The 19,207-nt window shown below is 39.4% G+C and overlaps 2 protein-coding genes across 5 annotated transcripts; both read left to right on the top strand.

Annotated features, from left to right (window-relative positions):
• Positions 1-1,311: 1,311 nt before the first annotated feature.
• Positions 1,312-9,459, top strand: mavs (mitochondrial antiviral signaling protein). 2 transcript variants are annotated; one of them, XM_066678977.1, is made up of 6 exons: positions 1,312-1,390; positions 3,780-3,855; positions 3,962-4,091; positions 4,224-4,404; positions 5,479-6,242; positions 7,248-9,459. In XM_066678977.1, the coding sequence occupies exons 3-6, from the start codon at positions 3,969-3,971 to the stop codon at positions 8,226-8,228; spliced, it is 2,049 nt and encodes a 682-aa protein (XP_066535074.1). In that variant the 5' UTR covers positions 1,312-1,390; positions 3,780-3,855; positions 3,962-3,968; the 3' UTR covers positions 8,229-9,459. The 2 variants fall into 2 exon arrangements, with proteins under 2 accessions (XP_066535074.1, XP_066535075.1); XM_066678978.1 differs by lacking the exon at positions 3,780-3,855 and having other exon boundaries at positions 1,342-1,390.
• Positions 9,460-12,665: 3,206 nt separating this feature from the next.
• Positions 12,666-18,911, top strand: pank2 (pantothenate kinase 2). Of its 3 annotated transcripts, XM_066679624.1 has the most exons (8): positions 12,666-12,987; positions 14,301-14,653; positions 14,795-15,048; positions 15,131-15,307; positions 15,815-15,938; positions 16,233-16,358; positions 16,456-16,534; positions 17,205-18,911. In XM_066679624.1, exons 1-7 carry the CDS (start codon positions 12,801-12,803, stop codon positions 16,504-16,506), a joined length of 1,272 nt encoding a protein of 423 aa, XP_066535721.1. In that variant the 5' UTR covers positions 12,666-12,800; the 3' UTR covers positions 16,507-16,534; positions 17,205-18,911. The 3 variants fall into 3 exon arrangements, with proteins under 3 accessions (XP_066535721.1, XP_066535720.1, XP_066535722.1); XM_066679623.1 differs by having other exon boundaries at positions 12,667-12,987; positions 16,456-18,911; XM_066679625.1 differs by having other exon boundaries at positions 12,959-13,095; positions 16,456-18,911.
• Positions 18,912-19,207: the final 296 nt, after the last annotated feature.

Raw genomic sequence — 19,207 nt, 5'->3', positions numbered from 1 at the left:
CACAGCAGTACTGCTAAAGTTTTTAAAGCTCTCAGTGTCTCTGCAGGACTGAGGATAGTCCACCAACCAAAAATATCCATCCAGCAGTACCCTGTGGGCAGAATTGGGTTCACAGATGAAGGACTTGAGGACGACCAACACAAACTGTGCAACAACAGATCAGTTACTGTCTCTGACTTTACATCTACAAGGTGGAACACGAAGTGGGTGTGTCTAATACAGTGAGCAGTGTTTAAAACCTCCAGCAGTATTGCTGTGTCTGATCCAGTCTTACTAATACAACACCAATTAACCCAGCATCACCATATTTGTGTCACTACAGCACTGAGAATAATCCACCAGCCAAATTAGTCCTGTCCAGGGTGGTGGTCCTGACCATTGAAGTATGCAGGGCAACATCCAAAGTAAGTGTACGTGTAGATCTATAAAGTGTAATCCACCATCCATTCTAAGAGAATGGACAGTGGGCGTAGAATTAAAGAAGTGTTCATAATGTTAGTGTTGGTGCATGTGGTGTGTTTGTAGGCCCAGGTCTGATACTGATGCTCCAGTAGCAATGTAGGGGTTTTCTGTAGTGGACAGGGTTCAACATGGATGCTCTGAATAGTCTGTGTCTTTGCAGCTCCATACACAGCAAACAGATGCACTGAGTGCTCTGATGTCTTTCCATAAGAGCCAACATGAACTTTTTCAGCAATTAGTGTTACAGTAGCTCATCTCACTCCTTCCTAGGCTCAGTGAGCCTAGGGCACCTGGTTGACTGTTTCTCCGTCCTTGGAACGTTTTTAGATAATTGATATTACCATACCTGGAACAAATTGGCTTGGATTATTATAATTCCCAAATTTTCCTGTTTCCAGATTCCGTGTTATAATCATAATTCCACCTGTCCATGGCTTTAATACTGTAAATGTAGCTGTAAGTGAAAATATCATATCTGGGTAAACATTAAACATAATGGGTCGCAGTTCCAGAGCCTACGTGAATTGATTGAGGGCCGGACAGAAACACACTCTAGACAGGGAGCCAGTCCATCACAGGGCATTACACCCTCACTCAGTCATTCACACCAGTGGACAATTTCACCTAGCCAGTAGACCAACCATACAAACATGTGTGGTATCACTGTGGGAGAGAAAATGAGGACTTTGGGCAACCCACGCAGACACAGGAAGAGTACACTCCTCGTATACAGTGACAAGCAGATACAGTTTAACGTGCTTATATTTTGTCTGCACTCCAGCGTGACCTCTATTTTTGATGACCCCTGGCGGCGGCGAGCTGGGCGGGGACTGTCAGCGCGCAGCTGCGGAAGACACGGCGCAGTGAGACTGAAGTCGACTCTGCTTTGATGTAGACACTTTCCTCGACCATTTTTTCTCAACGGAAGGTATGTCCAAGTCCATATCTTTTTTTACAGTGCTTATATAGAAACTTGATATTGTTATGTAGCTTTGTGTTTGTCTTTCGTTTGCCTCGTGTTTAAACGGCTCAGTTACACCATTAGGCTTTCCTCTTCTGTAGAGAGAGAGAGAGAGAGAGAGAGAGAGAGAGAGAGATTCTGGTTTAAATTCGCTTAAAATGAACAGTCAGATTGCCTGCTGTTGTTCTTTCAGACAACAACAGCCCCTATGTCTTTCCTGCTTTGTGCAGTAGCGTACAGCTGTTATAAAGTCGTTTGAACTTGTATAACTTGTTTCGTATTTTCCGCTTCCTTTGTGTCTTTAAGAGAACGTGCAGAAATGAACACACTACAAAATGAAGGTGACCTAAATCATTCTTTGGTATTGCCATTGTAGTACCCGTTTTTGCCAACTGCGTTTCTTTGTTGAACATTCCTCGTAATCGTTCTTTAAAGAACCATATATGAAAATGAGTTGTGATACCACATAATGCAGATATATTTTGAAAGGACCCCCTGAGTTGAAAGAGTCTTTTTTGTTCATACATCTGCCTTGCTCTTTACACACACATCTCTTTTAAAAGTGTGATCCTTTAGGGAACGTAAGTGATTATTCATTTACATGGCTCTTGGTTTTTATGAACGTGGATTCACTTGTAATGCTTCATACAGAGTTGGGCTCCTTTCTGCCCTTGACAGTTTTTTTTCTACTCCAAATAACGCAGTGATCAGTCAGTTGACTGGGCTGTTAGCCATGAGCTATTTGAGAAGTTATTAAAGTGTGTGGATAGTCAAGTCTGGACCTGAGCCACTGCTCTGTATGTCCGGGTTTGAGTTGGTTCACAAGAGACAAGGAACGTGCCTGTATGCTCTTTCTACTACACAGGTCTGATAAGAGTTTTCACCTTTAAGATAGACCTCTACATAGTGCTTCTTCAGTACCTTTCAAGTGTGTACTAGTGTATGTGTGTGTGTGTGTGTGTGTGTGTGTGTGTGTGTGTGTTCGTGTATTCAGGTGTAAGCATGTAGGTGTGTTCAGATGTTCAGTACATTTCTGTGTGTGAGGTTGTGTGAAAGTGACTGAGAAGGGCGTTTGGGTCATAGAGCACATGCAGCCAGTTTCAGATGGTGAAAAGCTGATTCGTCTGGTTGACAATAATAACAGATTAAACTAGCTGAGCTGCTGTTTAGATGAAAACATACTGGGGATTCAGTTGTCTTAGTTTGACATATAGCATTTCTGTTTTGTTGTACAATTTACACAAGATTAAAAATATACATGTCCAGGTTTCTGTGAGGTGTTCGAAAACATCTGTTTCACTCAATGTGTTGTTTGAACACATCATCTTTGTGACAGTTACATGACAGACTCCAGAATGACTTATATATAAGTCATATGATATATATATATATATATATATATATATATAAAACATACAATATAATATAATCTGTATGTTAACTTTGGTTAAAATTTGCTCATGTTTGAGCATGTTGTTGTAGTCTAACAACACAGAGATAAACAAAATTTAATATAAAACCCAGAATAAACTATGAATAAACTGATATTAGCGCCTGTGTTTTTTCCCCGTTTATGATAGGCCTTTGGTCTGTGCAGAGTCTGGTGGTCATTAATTGGTTACTAGCTGGGTAATGTCCATGTTTATACAACTTAGATCATGTGTGGATTTGCTGAGACACCTTTATAAATACTTTGCTGCCTCACAAGGTCATTGGACTTGACCTTGTTTTTATATGTATGTATAATGTTTTTGAGGTAATGTGTTTGTAAGCTGAAATCAAAGAAGGAACAAATGTTCTGTAGATGCTGCGTTGCAACTATGTTATATGTAAGTATATTTGAGGATACAAGGAAGATTTTATTAATGAAGAACTTTTTATTTATTATTTCTTCTGACAGAAAATAATTGGTCTCCTAAAATCATTAAAATGCCAGGGGAAGTATCAAGGAAATCCTCCATTTTATGATTTAAACCAGCTGTTTAAAACAGTCTGTTAAGCTGGATTTTACGTCTTTAGGGAAGTTTAATTTGATATGAAATAAATATGTCTTTGTTAAGTGCTGTCACCGTACATGACTTCTATTTCTTACATTGTTCATTTCAAAATAGGTGAATTAATAGGGAAACTGTAGAATTCCCCAAGACTGGCACCAACTCTTTCATTTTCATTTTTATTTCCACTTTCACTTTCTATGGGAAGATCCCCCAGCACAGAAGATGCAGCTATTACCATGAAATCCTGTGATTGCATTACATTCCACCAGGGTGCTCTACAGTATTATTACTGTAGACCAGCTGCTGAAATATTTTCACTTCTGACGTTAATGTAAATGATTTTATTCTTTTCTTTCTAGTGCTGATTCTGAGGCCAGAGCAAAAAGAAACATCCAGGAAATAAAAACCTAGGTTAAATAACTTGACAAATTAAAGGTACAATATTTACTGACAACAAATGCACCATTCATTATAAAAGCTTAGACATTCATCATTCTGTCAGTGCCAGCTTTAATGTTGTGTCTCCCTCTTCCTGAATCAGAGTGAAAATGACCTATGCGAGTGATACGCTGTATAAAGATGTCATAAAGAAGATGATGGCTCGTTTGGCAACAATAGTCAAAGTGAGAGAGATTTTACCTCACTTGCCCTGCCTCACACTTACTGATCAGGTAACCAACATATTTCTTACAACATTACTGTAAAGTTTTTAAGTAAAAATAAAAAGTGCATGAATAATATTAACAGCTGGAATAGTACAATACACTACCACTGAACAGCTATTATCCTGATTGTTCTTGCAGGAGGAGATAGATGCTAAGAGAGAAACTGCAGGAAATTACAGTGCTATGATTTTGCTGCTGGATTGCCTGCGCAGACGAGAGAACTGGCCTGAAGAATTTATCATCGCAATGCGGGCGTGTGATCATAAGACGCTGGCTAATGAGATCAGCGATGCTTATGACAGAATAAGAGGAATAAATAGTAAGATTCATTCTCACACTATTAAAACAATTCTGCAACACTGATGCTTGGAAGTGATAATTGTCCATTAAACAAACTGGACCATAATATATTTTGTAGCCAAGTTTTATACCTCAAGTAGGTTTGTCATAATATGTAAAGTTTTAGGGCGGCACGGAGGCGCAGCAGATAGTGTCGCAGTCACACAGCTCCAGGGACCTGGAGGTTGTTTATTCAAGATCCGCTCCATGTGACTGTGATGAGTTTGTTGTGTTCTCCCCTGTGCCTGTGTGGGTTTCCTCTGGGTGTTTCATTTTCCTCCCACGGTCAAAAAAAATAGAAACACACGTTGGTAGGTGGATTAGTGACTCAAAAGTGTTTATAGGTGTGACTGTGTGAGTGTGTGTTGCCCTGTGAAGGACTGGTGCCCCCTCCAGTGTGTGTTTCCCCCTTAAACCCAGTGATTCCGGGTAGGCTCCACCTTGAACTGGATAAGTGCTTACAGATTATGAATGAATGTTAAAGATTTAAACTGTACCCTTTCCTCATTCTATGGTTCATATTTAGAAATGTAGGTTCAGCTCCAGGGTCCTGAGGTTGTAGGTTTGAGACCCAGCTCGTGTGAATTCCCTTGAGGAGTGTAGTGTCACACATATTGGCTGATGGATTGAATATTCAAAATTGTTCCTAGGTGGGTTTGTGTGTTGATATGCGAGTGTTGTGACCTTTGATGGACGGGCACTCCATCCATGGTGTGTTCCTGCCTTTTGTCCAGTGATTCCGAGTAGGCAGACAATGTGGTTACGGACAGTTAATTAAATCATTTGTTTAATTTGCAGTGATCAATAAAGATAGTATAGAAAGTTATAATGAAGGTCGTAATATAAATGAGCTACATGAACCCATATGAGAATTGTGGAGCTCAAGGGGAAAAGTACTAGAAAATATATGGGTAATTTGCTAATGATTTGCACCAGGTCTGTTACTCATAGCACAACACAACTATGCAGTTGCAGGCTCCAGGGGATAAGAAACTACAGGATAAACTTTTCAGACTAATTTCTTTAACATTTGATTTTTTTCCTTCTTCTTTAGCCCAGAAGACGACACCTGTTGCTGCTGCTGGTCCTTCTGTTGCTGCTTCCTTACCTCCTGCTCCTGCTCCTGTCCCTGTCACTTCTACTCCAGCCCCAGCTCCAGCCCCAGCCCCAGCTCCAGCCTCAGCTCCAGTGCCTTCTTCAGTGACTACAGTTACCACAGCAACAATCCACAGTGCCCCAAGCTCTACCCCTATCTTGCTTACACCTTCTTCACTGGAAACCCCTGCTCAGGCTGCTGCTCCTGGCACTGCCCAGCTGTCACTAGAATCACATCCCAGCACAGCTGCCTCAGCCCCTCCTGAAGCCCCTGCTTCTTTTTCAGCCCCAGAGGCTTCAGTCCCCCCTCCTCCTGAACCAGACCAGTCTGCTGAACCCGTACCAGTGTCAGTTCCCCATGACAGGTCCCCTTCTCCAGTCTCTGCTTCTAAAGTGACCCCCTCCCTTGAGCAAAATGAAGTCCCTTTCAACTCTGGAACAATACCCACTTTAGACTCCTCAGATGACTTGACTCTTACTGACATTTCTGAACCACCCCCAACGATTGCTTCTTGTCCGCCGGATAATGTGGAAACCACTTCCCCCTTTGAGCACCACACACTCAGCACCTCTTCTCAGCATCCAGCTGCATCTGAGGAGAGTAAAATTCCCCTGGCAATCGCAGAGAGCTCCACTTCTGTAAAGCACCCCATTCAAGACACTAACCCACCAGAAAAGATGACTGTTTTAACCCAGAACTCAAATATCAACTCTGTCGATCAGGTAAAACTGCAAATGATATGTAAGTTATGTATATGTGAGAGTAAGGATTTGAAATGTGGGCCTACTTGCTGTTCACTACAATGTGTTCCAAGGGGGGAAAAAATCAATGTTTTCCACTTTTGCACAAACAGTGTTATCTCAAAACTGATGAGATACACACCTGAAAATGTCACAATTTGACAAAGCCACATATTCATGCATTCTTGTTATCAGCTACCCTGGAATGAATTGAAACAAAATAGAAATTAAATTCCTAAGATCATTACTTTAAGTAGAGCTGTCCTGAATACCATTCTTTAGGACTTCAGAGATCCGGATGTAATATTTGGCAAACATTAGAATATTCCTGGAAGGGGTTTGGGGGTGGTTGTCTTTCAATAATCTGCATTAGACACATGCTTTAAAATACTTAGGCTGCACTGCGGCTCACACAAAATGAATTGTGGTGTCACCATACTTTGTTTTTAAGTAGGCTGTTTTAGCCATAATTTTTAAAAGGACTTCTATGTTGATGAGCCTGAATATGGGTGGAGTGGAGCTTTGCCTATATTTATAGCCACATTTATCCAACAAAAAATTCAAAATGACAATATAATCGAATCTTAAAATTAAGAACCAAATACTGACTAATACTCAATTAATATTAAGAACCAATTAACAAATATCTAAATATACAAATATTCAGGGCCAGCCCTAATATTGCATTTTTATTTGGCTTGGTTCATATTGTGCTAGTTCTAACGGGAACAGACTCCATTGATTAGCCATGATCTAAGTATAATAAACCTTATATGTGGACATCAAATTACAAACCACCAAATCTGCAAAGAAATTTCAGTTTGAGGTTCTTATACTGAAGACAGTGTGTCGCCATTGTACTACTTGACTTGCTTCTCATATAATAGATAAAGGGATTAAGGAGTAAAATTTTACATTAACCCATCACTAGCATATAAGGTTATGGATACTACAGCATGTATTAACTGCTCATTTATTTTTCTGCAGGCTCAGGCAGCATCCCCAGGAGCAGCACAGGCTACACCTTCAACATCTCATGATATAGTTGCTGGACACCTCGGTCACACAGCTGCAGAAAATGAGGACTATTTCAGCAAGCCTGGCAATTTGCGGGGCCCCGAGCCTACCATGGAGAGTTTTGATGATCTTCAGATCAGCCGTCATCCCACAGAGGCTGCAGGCTCTTCCACAGTGCAATCTACCAGGCCTTTGAATCAGTCTATCCATCTACTGCCTGAGGAGCATTTAGAAGAGCCTTGCTCAATCACATCTGACATTTTAATGATCAGCGGTTCCAACATAAATGTTACCACTCCTTCATTTGCAGAACAGCCTCCCCCTGAGCATGCTGAAGTAAAAGTAGAACCTGCCTCTGTCTCTCACCCCATAGTTGATGTAAACCCAATTCCACATTCTACACCTGAAGAAAACAGCTTTTCTGAAGGAGAAGCCACTTGTCCTCAGAATCACCCAGTGGAGGACCACTATGAGTCTTGTCAGGGTTTGCTGGAAGAGCCAGGAACATTGGTGAATATTATCCAGTTTTCTGATGAACCATCCATTCAAAATCTCAATGGTGAACCTCCAAAAATGACTGGCAGTGCAGTTCAGCAAAACGATAACCCAGTAAGCCTAAAACATTCTATACAACTTGAGTATGGTCAGTCTGTATTGTCTGATGATCCACCTAGCCTCCAGAACCAGAGCATCACAGAATTCACACTGATAAATGAGGTTCATGAACTTGAACAAACTGGTCCTCCTGCTGAAGCAGCAACTTCTGTGAAGCAGGCATCAGGATTAAATGCTTTAGGGCTTAGTAAAAGCAGAGAGAAGAGGCCCAAGTCAGAACAGTGTGAAGAGACCCAAGGAGGGCTATCCCAGCTTCAGAATGACCGTCGCTTTATTGCAGCTGCAGCAGCTTTTGGAATGGCTGCAATTTTCATGGCATGGAAGCTCAAGCACTAACAAGGGAATGAGGATTTTAACTTATGTATTGCCTCTTTTTTGCCCCACCACTGCTGCCTCGAAAAATCAGCAAAATATCTTAACATAAAGGGTGTACCCTTAGGTCTCTTAAAGGCTTATATTTTTTAAATAATCTCTATATTGTCTGTGATTTGCAACTTACTATATTTTGTGATGACATCATGCCTGAAAATCAGTCCTGTTCCTGTTAAGATCCTGTGGAGACCCTAATTAACAATTAAGCCTGACAGTCTGGGTTTTGGGTGGTTCAGATTTAGCACTCCAGATTAAGGTTTGCTAGATACATGTATTATAAAATAAATTAGTTTGTACTTATTTAAACTCGTTGAACAAAGCTGTGTCTGCTAAGCCATGTTCTTTAAGATCTTTAATGCATTTATAGCTTCACAAAACAAATTTGTGTGGCTCTTGTTTATTAGATCGCACTTTATTTTTCAGTCCCACTATTCTACAGTCCTTGGTACAAGCCACAATGCACTGATCCTACAAGCTCAACCAGAGTTTCATGTAGATGTTGTTATAGAGGAAACATTTTAGGTAGAAGGAAGAACTGTTCTATGTAGTAACCTAAATATAGCTAATCTAAATTAAGACTTATCCCAAAGTTTTTAATATGTATTTTTTATTTATTGTGTGGATATTAGATTCTTCAAATGCAGCATGTGGACAGAGTATAGAGGAAGGAATTTGGAGATAAAATTGTCTAAATAGAACTTTCATAATTACGATCTTGGTCTGTACCCCTCTCCCATTTAATACATTTCATGAGTGTCTTTTGTTATTCAGCATTTGGTTTATAAATAATTCCTGCTTCCTTATCACCTTTGCGGAATCTTTCGTTACTTTTTAGCACCTGTGTGCAAGTCTTCACTTCATGAACTATGTTGTAAGGTTTCAGAGTTTTATAGTTATACTGGCTAATATATTTGTGTTAGACATGGCACTAGGTTAGGTTTGACAACCCTACTGCATCATTGTATTAGATCTGTACACTGCACAGTGCCAAAATTAAACTAATTAGGCAAAATTTTAAAGATATTTAAATGTAAATATACACATTAGCACTTTAAAATGGAAAGTACTCTATTTTTGGAAGAACTGTGCTTGACCTTTTATGTTTTCTTGCATGTAAGATGAGTGTCATCTTTTGCTAATTCCTTTCTGAAAACCTTCTGAGTGCAAATAATGACTCATTAAATAAAATGCTATTTTGGGGAATTTGTGTCTGTGAAATCAAAATTCTCTCCCTCTCACACACACACACTACAATATATTATAAAATCAGTTTTTGTAATACTTGGTTTGATAACAATTCACATTATTTTGTTAGATTATGATTCAACACACATGGTATAACACTGCAGTGCTTATCATTTATATTTTTAAGGCTTGAGAGCTGAAAAATCTTTTTTTAAATAGTTTTAAGGCTGCAGATATTTGCGGAAATATTGCTCTTTATATTTCTCTTTATCAAATCAAATCAAATCAAATTTATTTATATAGCGCTTTTCACAACTGATGTTGTCACAAAGCAGCTTCACAGAATTCCAGTAAGACAAGATTTGACATGAAATGTAAAGACAAATGTAAAACCCTCAAGTGAGCAAGCCAGGGGCGACAGTGGCAAGGAAAAACTCCCCCAGCTGAGGAAGAAACCTTGGGAGGAACCAAGGCTCACAAGGGGTGACCCATCCTCCTCTGGTCAATCTACTGGTGATGATAGTTAGTAGTCCATGAGAACTTCAGTGTAGGGACAGCTTCAAGGCACTTGGTGGTTGCTGGAGCGTGGGCAGCTGGTCTGAAGCGTGGAGGAGGATCTCGACAGTCATCCATCAGTGTCCAGACAGACAGGTGGGCAGTCGTTTACTCGGAAAGATGTAAAGGGATGGAATTAGTTTTGAACTGTTTTGTGTTTGTAAAGTAGAAAATATGAAAATTTCCAGAGTGTGGCTAATGACTCCGGCAGATCTGACTATGACAGCATTAACTAAAAGGAGAGAACCAGAAGGACACACAGACACGGGAGCATCCTGAAACACTGGCATCCCTCCGCTCCACCGTCAACAAACCTGAGTGATCGCGAGAAGCGGCGGGACGACAGCACCAGCGTCTCAGTATACTATAATTCCCTGTGTCCATGGACCCCCCGGATCTGCCGCCTTTATCTATGGGGGAGCATTAGCTACCAAATGATAAACTAAACAAATGAGTTTTTAGCCTACATTTGAAGATTGCGACTGTGTCTGAGTCCCGAACATTTTTTGGAAGATCATTCCAGAGTTGGGGGGCTTTATAAGAAAAGGCTCTTCCCCCAGCTGAGGCCTTCTGAATTCTGGGAACATTTAAAAATCCAGTATTCTGTGATCTGAGTGAACGTGGAGGCTCATAATAGGAAATTGTATCTTGAAGATATTCAGGAGCAAGCCCATGTAGAGCTTTATATGTTAATAACAAAATTTTGTAGTCAATGCGGAATTTAACAGGCAGCCAATGAAGTGATGATAAAACTGGGCTGATATGTTCAAATTTTCTAGTTTTAGTGAGGACCCTAGCTGCAGCATTTTGAACTAGTTGAAGTTTTCTTAAATTGCTGCTGGTGCATCCTGACAGTAGTGCGTTACAGTAGTCAAGCCTTGAAGTAATAAAGGCATGTACTAATGTTTCTGCGTCCTGGAGGGATAAGGCATTTCTAATCTTAGCAATATTGCGAAGATGTAAAAAAGCTGTCCTAGTGATACTACCTATGTGTTGATCAAATGATAAATCCGGGTCAATTATGACACCAAGATTTTTTGCTGCTGAACCAGGTTTAACTGGAAAGTTAGCTAGATCTAAAATTAAATCTGATAATTTATTTCTTGTCACTTTTGGACCCAAAAGCAGGACCTCTGTTTTGTTGCTGTTTAGAAGGAGGAAGTTACGCAACATCCAGCCTTTCACGTCTTTTACACAGTCCTCTATTTTCTTTAATCTGTGTTTGTCATCGGGCTTGGCTGAAATATACAATTGTGTGTCGTCTGCGTAACAGTGAAAGTTAATGTCATGGTTTCTTATAACTGTGCCTAGCGGTAACATGTATAATGTAAATAATAATGGTCCTAAAATAGAGCCTTGTGGAATTCCAAATCTTACTTTAGAATAATTTGAATTTAGATTGTTTACTTTTACGAATTGATAACGTTCCGTTAAGTAAGATTTGAACCATAATAGGGCTGTCCCTGTGATTCCAACCATGTTTTCTAACCTTTCTATGAGAATATTGTGGTCTATTGTATCGAAGGCTGCGCTTAGGTCAAGAAGCACCAACAGGGATACGTGGCCTTGATCAGAGGCAAGAAGAAGATCATTTGTTATCTTGACTAGAGCTGTCTCTGTACTATGATGTTGCCTGAATCCAGATTGGAATTTTTCATATATATGATTCTTATGTAGATATGAACTAAGTTGTTGGGCCACAGCTCTTTCTAAGATCTTAGACAGAAATGGCAAATTAGAAATAGGCCTGTAATTAGACAGTGTACTAGCATCAAGATTTGGTTTCTTGATCATAGGTTTAATAACTGCTAGTTTAAAAGCTTTGGGTACATGGCCCAGACTAAGCGATGAGTTTACTATAGTTAAAAGAGGATCAATAATAGCTGGTAGTACTTCTTTGAGCAACTTTGTGGGAATTGCGTCAAGTGTGCAAGTTGTACAGTTTGCGGAGGTGATAATCTTCTCTAGTTCTAATTGTGGGAGTGGGTAAAAGGTTTCAAGTCTTTCTTTTACAGTTATATTATGTTTTATTTCATTCACATCGGGTGGCAGCCAGGATGGATTTGATCCTGTGGCTTGAGTTTGTTGTCTAATATTCTCAATTTTATTATTAAAAAAGTCCATAAAATCTTTACTGGTGAGAGTTGCTGGAATTAGCTGTTCAGAACCTGCTTGATTTTTTGTAATTCTAGAAAACACACTAAACAGTGCTCTCGGATTATTTTTATTATTGGAGATCAGCGAGGCCAGATATGCTGAGCGAGCTTTAGTGAGGGCATTTCTATACTCTTTAAACGGAATCGGAAAAGTTAATTTGTGAGAGAATAAAATGTGGACAAGTTCATCAAATCAGAATGAACAAAAATCATTAGCAATAAACATATCTTAGCTACTTAAAATAGAGCAGATGATTAAAGATAGATTATAGGGACGTTAGGAGTCGTCAGCTGATCAATTTGTGAGATTTTGTATTAATGAAAATATCAGTCTGAACAACAACGTACCCGTGTAGTGACTAATATAACGCCCCTTTCTAGACAATTAGCCAAATCGCGACAGTAGGTGATAAATTGTTGGCCGCTGATTGGTCGAGAGGACTCTGTTGGTGTGACGGACACCTCTTGTGGCCAACCACGGGTGTGATGCTTGTGTTGTAAACAGTGCTGTAAATACACCCAGTGACGCGGTTCACCAATGATTATGGGAAGCAGTCAGATAAAATGCGTATAGTCTTATCCCCTTTTATTACGGTGCTTGTCGTTGTAAAGGGCTCAGAGACGCTGTTCGAGGGTCGTTATGGAGTTGAATGGCTGCCCCAGTGAGTGTGGGGTTTGCGGGGAGGCGGAGGACGAGGACGCAGCGGCTCTGAAGACGCTCTGCCCGACGGCGGACTGCTCGGTGGGCGCCGCGCATCGAGAGCGGGCCGCCTCCAACTCGAGCTCGGCGAGGCACAGGCTCGATTCGCTGAGGAAAAACAGGCCGCGTACGTGTCCCATTTTGTGGCGCTAACGGGCTGCTACCTTTCACAATGAACCCGAAACAACAGGATCCTGACAGTTAAACTATAGCACACTGCTGTACTACTAAAATTGTAATTTTACTGATTTTTTTTATAATGCACGGTTTTTTGTATTCTGTAAGCTTTTTGATTATTGAGTATTGATCAGATCAATTAATGAACTTGCTTTGTTTATATATCTGCTTTGTAAAATATATAGCTAGTCAACACAATCCGTTACTGCTTGCTAAAGGTCTTATCGAGGTAACGTTAAGCCAGTGTTTTTAAAAGCTCAGTGTCGCTCTCATTTAGGAGCGCCCACGTTCAAACCACCATTGCCCAGGCACAGTGCATCCACACCTAGTCACTGTAATATTCATATTAATCGTGGTGGAGCAATTGCACAGGGATGAATCTGCTTCAAGGAAACCAACATGTACGATAAAATAGCGTTTAGCGGTTTAATGTAGTGTACAACTAGGGCTACGCCCACAGCCTTCATTCAAAGCAACGTACCATCTACCACTTCAATATTGTATTTGCAGAAATGGATGCAGAACATTTAACGTTCAGAAAAACGCTATACACTTTATGAATCCACGTGATAAACACAAATATGCTGCCAGTCTGAAATGCTTGGGGGGGGGGGGGGGGTTGTCAAAAATTGACATCAGCATCACTGAATGAGTCATGGTCTTAGATTATTATGTGAGACCTTCTCAATAGATTTACGGCTTCAGAAATGTATACGAAACTGTTTTTGTTTTCAATTTTAAATAGTGTAATAACAATGCTTGAATCTCTGAAGTCATATGAGTTTGTATTCCCCATATGATGTTAAATATATTCAGGGGGCGTGTTATATAATTTACAAATACTGTCTGCACTAAAATGATGTTACAGTGAAAAGTAGAGTCCTACTCAAAGCACCTTAACCACTACGTTTAACATAGCTTGCGATATTGCATAGGTTATAGTAGTGATTAAATGTACAGAAGTGTTAGCAAATGTGTAACATTGGTGTTTTGGTTCTTATTGTCCTCCTAAAGGATCTCAAGGAAGGACATGTCTATGGCAAGCCATATCTGCACTAGGGTTCAGTTTACCATGGTGCAATGACAGCTGTTTTCTTTTGGAATATCTAATGACACACAAGCATGACTGAGATTTCAGAGGAATATGACAGAAGCACAAAATAACTATAATTTTTCAAAAGGTTTATGTTTTTCAGCATGATTTGTTGTTATAGCTAAACACTACCAACCTGCGTAATATTGTGTATGTTGTTGTTCCCACAGCCTTCCCATGGTTTGGCATGGACATTGGTGGTACATTGGTGAAACTGGTCTATTTTGAGCCCAAAGACATCACAGCAGAGGAAGAGCAGGAGGAGGTAGAGAGCCTGAAAAGCATCCGCCGGTACCTTACTTCTCACACAGCCTATGGCAAAACAGGCATAAGGGACGTGCACCTGGAGATGCCAGACCTCACACTGTGGGGCCGCAGGGGCAGTCTGCATTTCATTCGCTTTCCAACTCAGGAGCTCCCTGCCTTCCTCCAGATGGGCAGAGACAAGCATTTCTCCAGCCTGCACACCACACTCTGTGCTACTGGCGGTGGGGCATACAAGTTTGAGGAAGACTTCCGCACAGTGCGTAACATACACACATGCACTCTTGTTGTTCTTCTATAAATGTTTACTCACCTGCAGTCTAGATTTTAGCCATGAGCCTTATATGTCAGTGCAGCTTCCATCATTAAATGGGAAACTGCCCTGCCTCTTCTTTCAAAGATGGCAGATTTGCAGCTGCTGAAGCTGGACGAGTTGGACTGTCTGATTAAGGGTGTTTTATACATCGACTCAGTGGTCTCAAGTGGGCATCCTGAATGTTACTACTATGAGAACCCTACTGACCCAGAACAGTGCCAGCAGAAAGTCTACAATCTGGAGAACCCTTACCCTCTGCTTCTTGTCAACATAGGCTCAGGGGTCAGCATTTTGGCTGTCTATGCCAAAGACAACTACAAACGTGTCACTGGCACCAGGTTAGTGGAAAAAAAATACATAACCGAAACACTGTTATAAGCCATAGAGGTTGCATGGTGATCTATGTTCTCTTTCTTGCAGCTTGGGTGGTGGTACTTTCCTGGGCCTGTGCTGCTTGCTAACTGGCTGCTCCACCTTTGAAGAGGCAGTGGAATTGGCCTCAAGGGGGGAAAGCACTCGTGTGGATAAACTGGTCAGAGACATCTATGGGGGTGACTATGAAAGGTTTGGCTTACCAGGCTGGGCTGTTGCCTCTAGGTATGTACAATACCTCATAATTGAATGATTTACTCATGATACATGTCTTAAAATGGTTTAGAAAATGTTGAGGTTTGACATACTGTATCTTTCCTTAAATAAAAATAAAATAATTCTCCACTTGATTTCATGTGAGAATTAAATTAGTACATTTTTGGAAGACTGGAGGCTCCTAGGGTTAGGAAAATATGGTTTGTTTGAACCTAATGCCTCTGTTTATTCTAAGTGGTTACTTGATGATCTTGAAATAAACACCATGTCTGTGCTTATATTAACAGTGTATTAAATGCTTTGATGTAATAAATATTGGTTTGTCAGAAAAGACTTCATACAAAGAAAACACACTGGTGTTTGCATTCATCAAAGTAAACAGGAAATTCATTCTTAAGCCTATCTGGGATAATAAATAATGATTTGGTTGTTTTTCTGTGTTGCAGTTTATCATTTAATGAGTGGTTATCTGTGTAGATGTTATTAATTTAGATGTGCAATTTGTCTACGTTTTAGTTTTGGGAACATGATGTGCAAGGAGAAGAGAGACGCTGTCTCAAAAGAAGACCTGGCCAGAGCCACACTTGTCACTATTACTAATAACATTGGTTCAATCACACGTATGTGTGCACTTAACGAGGTATGGAATACGTCTGCTCACATGCTAAGATGTTTTTGTGCTTTTTATAAGTTCCCTTCATTTTACCTGCCCTTTCCCTTGTCTCTCAGCCTCTTTACGGTGCTGCCTTGTGGAATCTGGATCAAGCAGCATTGTACAGGGCTATGAGTGACCAGGGTCCATGCAACTTAGAACATGTAGCAGCAGTTGTCTCATCATAGACAAATATTTATCCCATAAACAAGTATTTATTCTATATTGTTGATGTCTTTATTTCCGAAATTTGTTCAGAAATATTTTATATTTCCGATTTAGAACATTGACAAGGTGGTGTTTGTTGGAAACTTCTTGCGGGTGAACACATTGTCAATGAAGTTGTTGGCTTATGCTTTGGACTACTGGAGTAAAGGACAGCTTAAAGCCCTGTTCCTCAGACATGAGGTATGGGAAAAAAAAACCAATGCACTAATCTCATCATTGAGCAATAGAAAATAAGACAGCATTTATTGTACCAGTAACCTTTCTGTATGCATTTCAGGGGTATTTTGGAGCTGTTGGTGCACTGTTGGAATTGATGAATTCACCCTGATTTAACAGTGATCACCATATCACCTCAGGTCATAATCTTACCAAAAATTCCAATAATTCTGGAGCTATACCATAAATGCCTTTACTGCGTGAATTAGAATATATCACTTTACTTGTAATGTGTGTTTCTCCTTTATGCCCTTTGTTAGCTGTATTCTGGTTGTTAAAGAATGCTTCAGGTCATACTCAGGAAAACCTTATATTTTGGCCTTCTCCTTGAGTAAATACTTTGCATATTGTCACTGTTAAATGAAAAACATGTATCTCCATTTTTCTTGATTTTAGATTTACTACATGATTTAAACACAGTAACTGTCCTTCATATAGTGTGAAAAATTCATAATGAATGGATCAGTGGATCTCCTCAAATAATTGGAATAAAATCTTTTTTACACTGACTTTTATTGAAAGATACATTTTTTCCTTCTTATGTAAAGTTACTGTTTTTTGGAGATACATATCTTCACGGGACAGCGACAATATGTTTGTCCAACTGCCTACAAATGTGATCTAAATTGTGAGCACTACAAGGTTGACTTGATAGCCTTTATTCATTTAGCCAATTATTGTCCTAAAATGTAACAGGGTTAGCGCACTAATGCCAGTCTTTAATAAACGGTCTGTGTGATAGTTGTTACATAATAAGAGTGACCTTGCGTATCTATCAGATATACATGTTTTTTTTGTTTTTGTACACAGAATTTTGTAGGAGAGCTCACAGAGACCAAGCCAGTTAACACTCATCAGTAATGTATATAAAATGAGCACTTGTGTGAAACTTTTCATATATTTAAAGGGATTCATATGGACCTATTACAATTGTATATTTTTTTCCTGAAACCTTTCAAAATATTAATGAGTTTGATATAATATTTACAAGTGTGTTTTATTGTTTAAATCTGGCACAAAACCAGCTTAATATCAGAATTCACCGGACCATTCATGCTACTCTGTTCATTCTTGTTCTTGAAAGGTCTGATTGATTTTTTCTTTTTTTTTTTTTGTTTGCACATTATCAGCACAAACATGTAGTTAATGTGTATTCTGACACATTAAAACAAAGACCTTAAAGGAAACATATAAGACTGTCAGGAAAATGCAGTTCTCTTTTTGGTTGTTTATATTCATAGGCACCATATTTTTTAAGGTGTGTGTGAGGGTGAGGTGGGGGGAAACTACTGTTCGTAAGTGGCTGAAGTTCAAGTTTTTATTCACGATTTGAATTATCACTGAAACTCATTTGTAACTCGAGTTGTTTAGTTTTGTAGCACTTTCAGTAATTCAGTTAGCTGTCTCCTTATTTTGGAGACATTTCCACCTGAAATGATCCAACACAGCAATATTAATTAAATGTTACACAGAGGATATACAAGCAATATCCTTATTTTGGTTCGTGCTTTTCAACATTTGGAGTACTGTCTTGTTTAAAAAAAAAATAAAAATTTTGACATGAGCAGAGAGTGAGAGGGAGTCAGTCTAGCATATCAGCCAAGACAGAGTTTTTAATTTATTTTTTTTTTTTAATCATTCACAGACACTGGGGCTTCGTAAACACACACATTTTCAAGCAGGCAAACAGACTGGAGAGTAACAAATAATGAGGAAACATCTGAATTTTATAGAAAGCCTTTTTTGAACATCACCTTTATTACCCTACAGTACCTAAAGAATATTCAGATTCCTCACTCTATCAAAGAATTAAACCAATGACTCAGGTTTAACACTCAGGATCTACTTTGTGTTAGATCTTGCTTTAAGTTACCCCTCTGGTCATCAATATAACCCATAATAATTGATAGCTGTTCATCCTAATTACATATTTAGAATTAATGCCTTAAAAGTGGTTTAGTTGTAACTGTACATTGCACCTTAATAAAGAAAGCATGAATATGTGAATATGCAATTAGTCCCTTTGCTGTCTGAATTGACCTATTTGAGACTTCTTTTTACACTGAGCTTTCAAAGCAGAAAATACACTGCTATGGCATTGACTGTTTATTTTTATGACTGTTGCATATGATCAGTTGTCTACCACAAACTCCACATATATATGTGGTCACAGATTTAAAAATAAATCACTGGCGTGGTCTTTTATTCATTATTTTCTCAGTCCAGTATCAGGGATTGTGGTCCAGTTGTTTTGATTCAGCTTTGGTTAAATATTTTACCTCACTGTCCTCAGCAGTTCTACTGTTCAGTTCAGTCATTTTCTTCTCTGAATTTTTTGAATGTTGACTTGGTTTTGTTGTTGAGGTGATGTAATTTTAGGTATGAATGAAAGTGCCGAAGTATAAGACAATCTTGTCAGATGAATTTTAGTAATACGTGATGTACAGACCAATATCTCATTTGTACACTCCACACACCCCAATCTTTTGTTTGATAATAAAGCTTTTTTCAAATCCATACCTGACTCTTCCTAGTTACTCAGTACTTGCACATGCATAATCTAAACTCAGATAATGTCTTTGTGTGCAGTGTTTTCTCCGTGTATAAGCTTTAAGAAACCTGGCAGTGTCTGAGATGATATTCGGTACCACTTGTATTTTCAGTGGTCGCCCTCAAACCCAAACTGTTCATGTATGAAGATGTGTTTTAAGAACGTGAGTTCCTTCACGCAAGTGAAGAAATGGAAAAAGCTTTTCCTCACCGGTGAAAGAGCCAGTGTGTTTTCTGAGGCAAGTCCAGCCCCTTTCAGTCGT

The sequence above is a fragment of the Hoplias malabaricus genome, chromosome 8 (assembly GCF_029633855.1).
Source record: "Hoplias malabaricus isolate fHopMal1 chromosome 8, fHopMal1.hap1, whole genome shotgun sequence".
Classification (NCBI taxonomy): domain Eukaryota; kingdom Metazoa; phylum Chordata; class Actinopteri; order Characiformes; family Erythrinidae; genus Hoplias; species Hoplias malabaricus.
The sequence above is the reverse complement of the archived record's forward strand: the minus strand, read 5'-3'. Positions and strand labels throughout refer to the sequence as shown.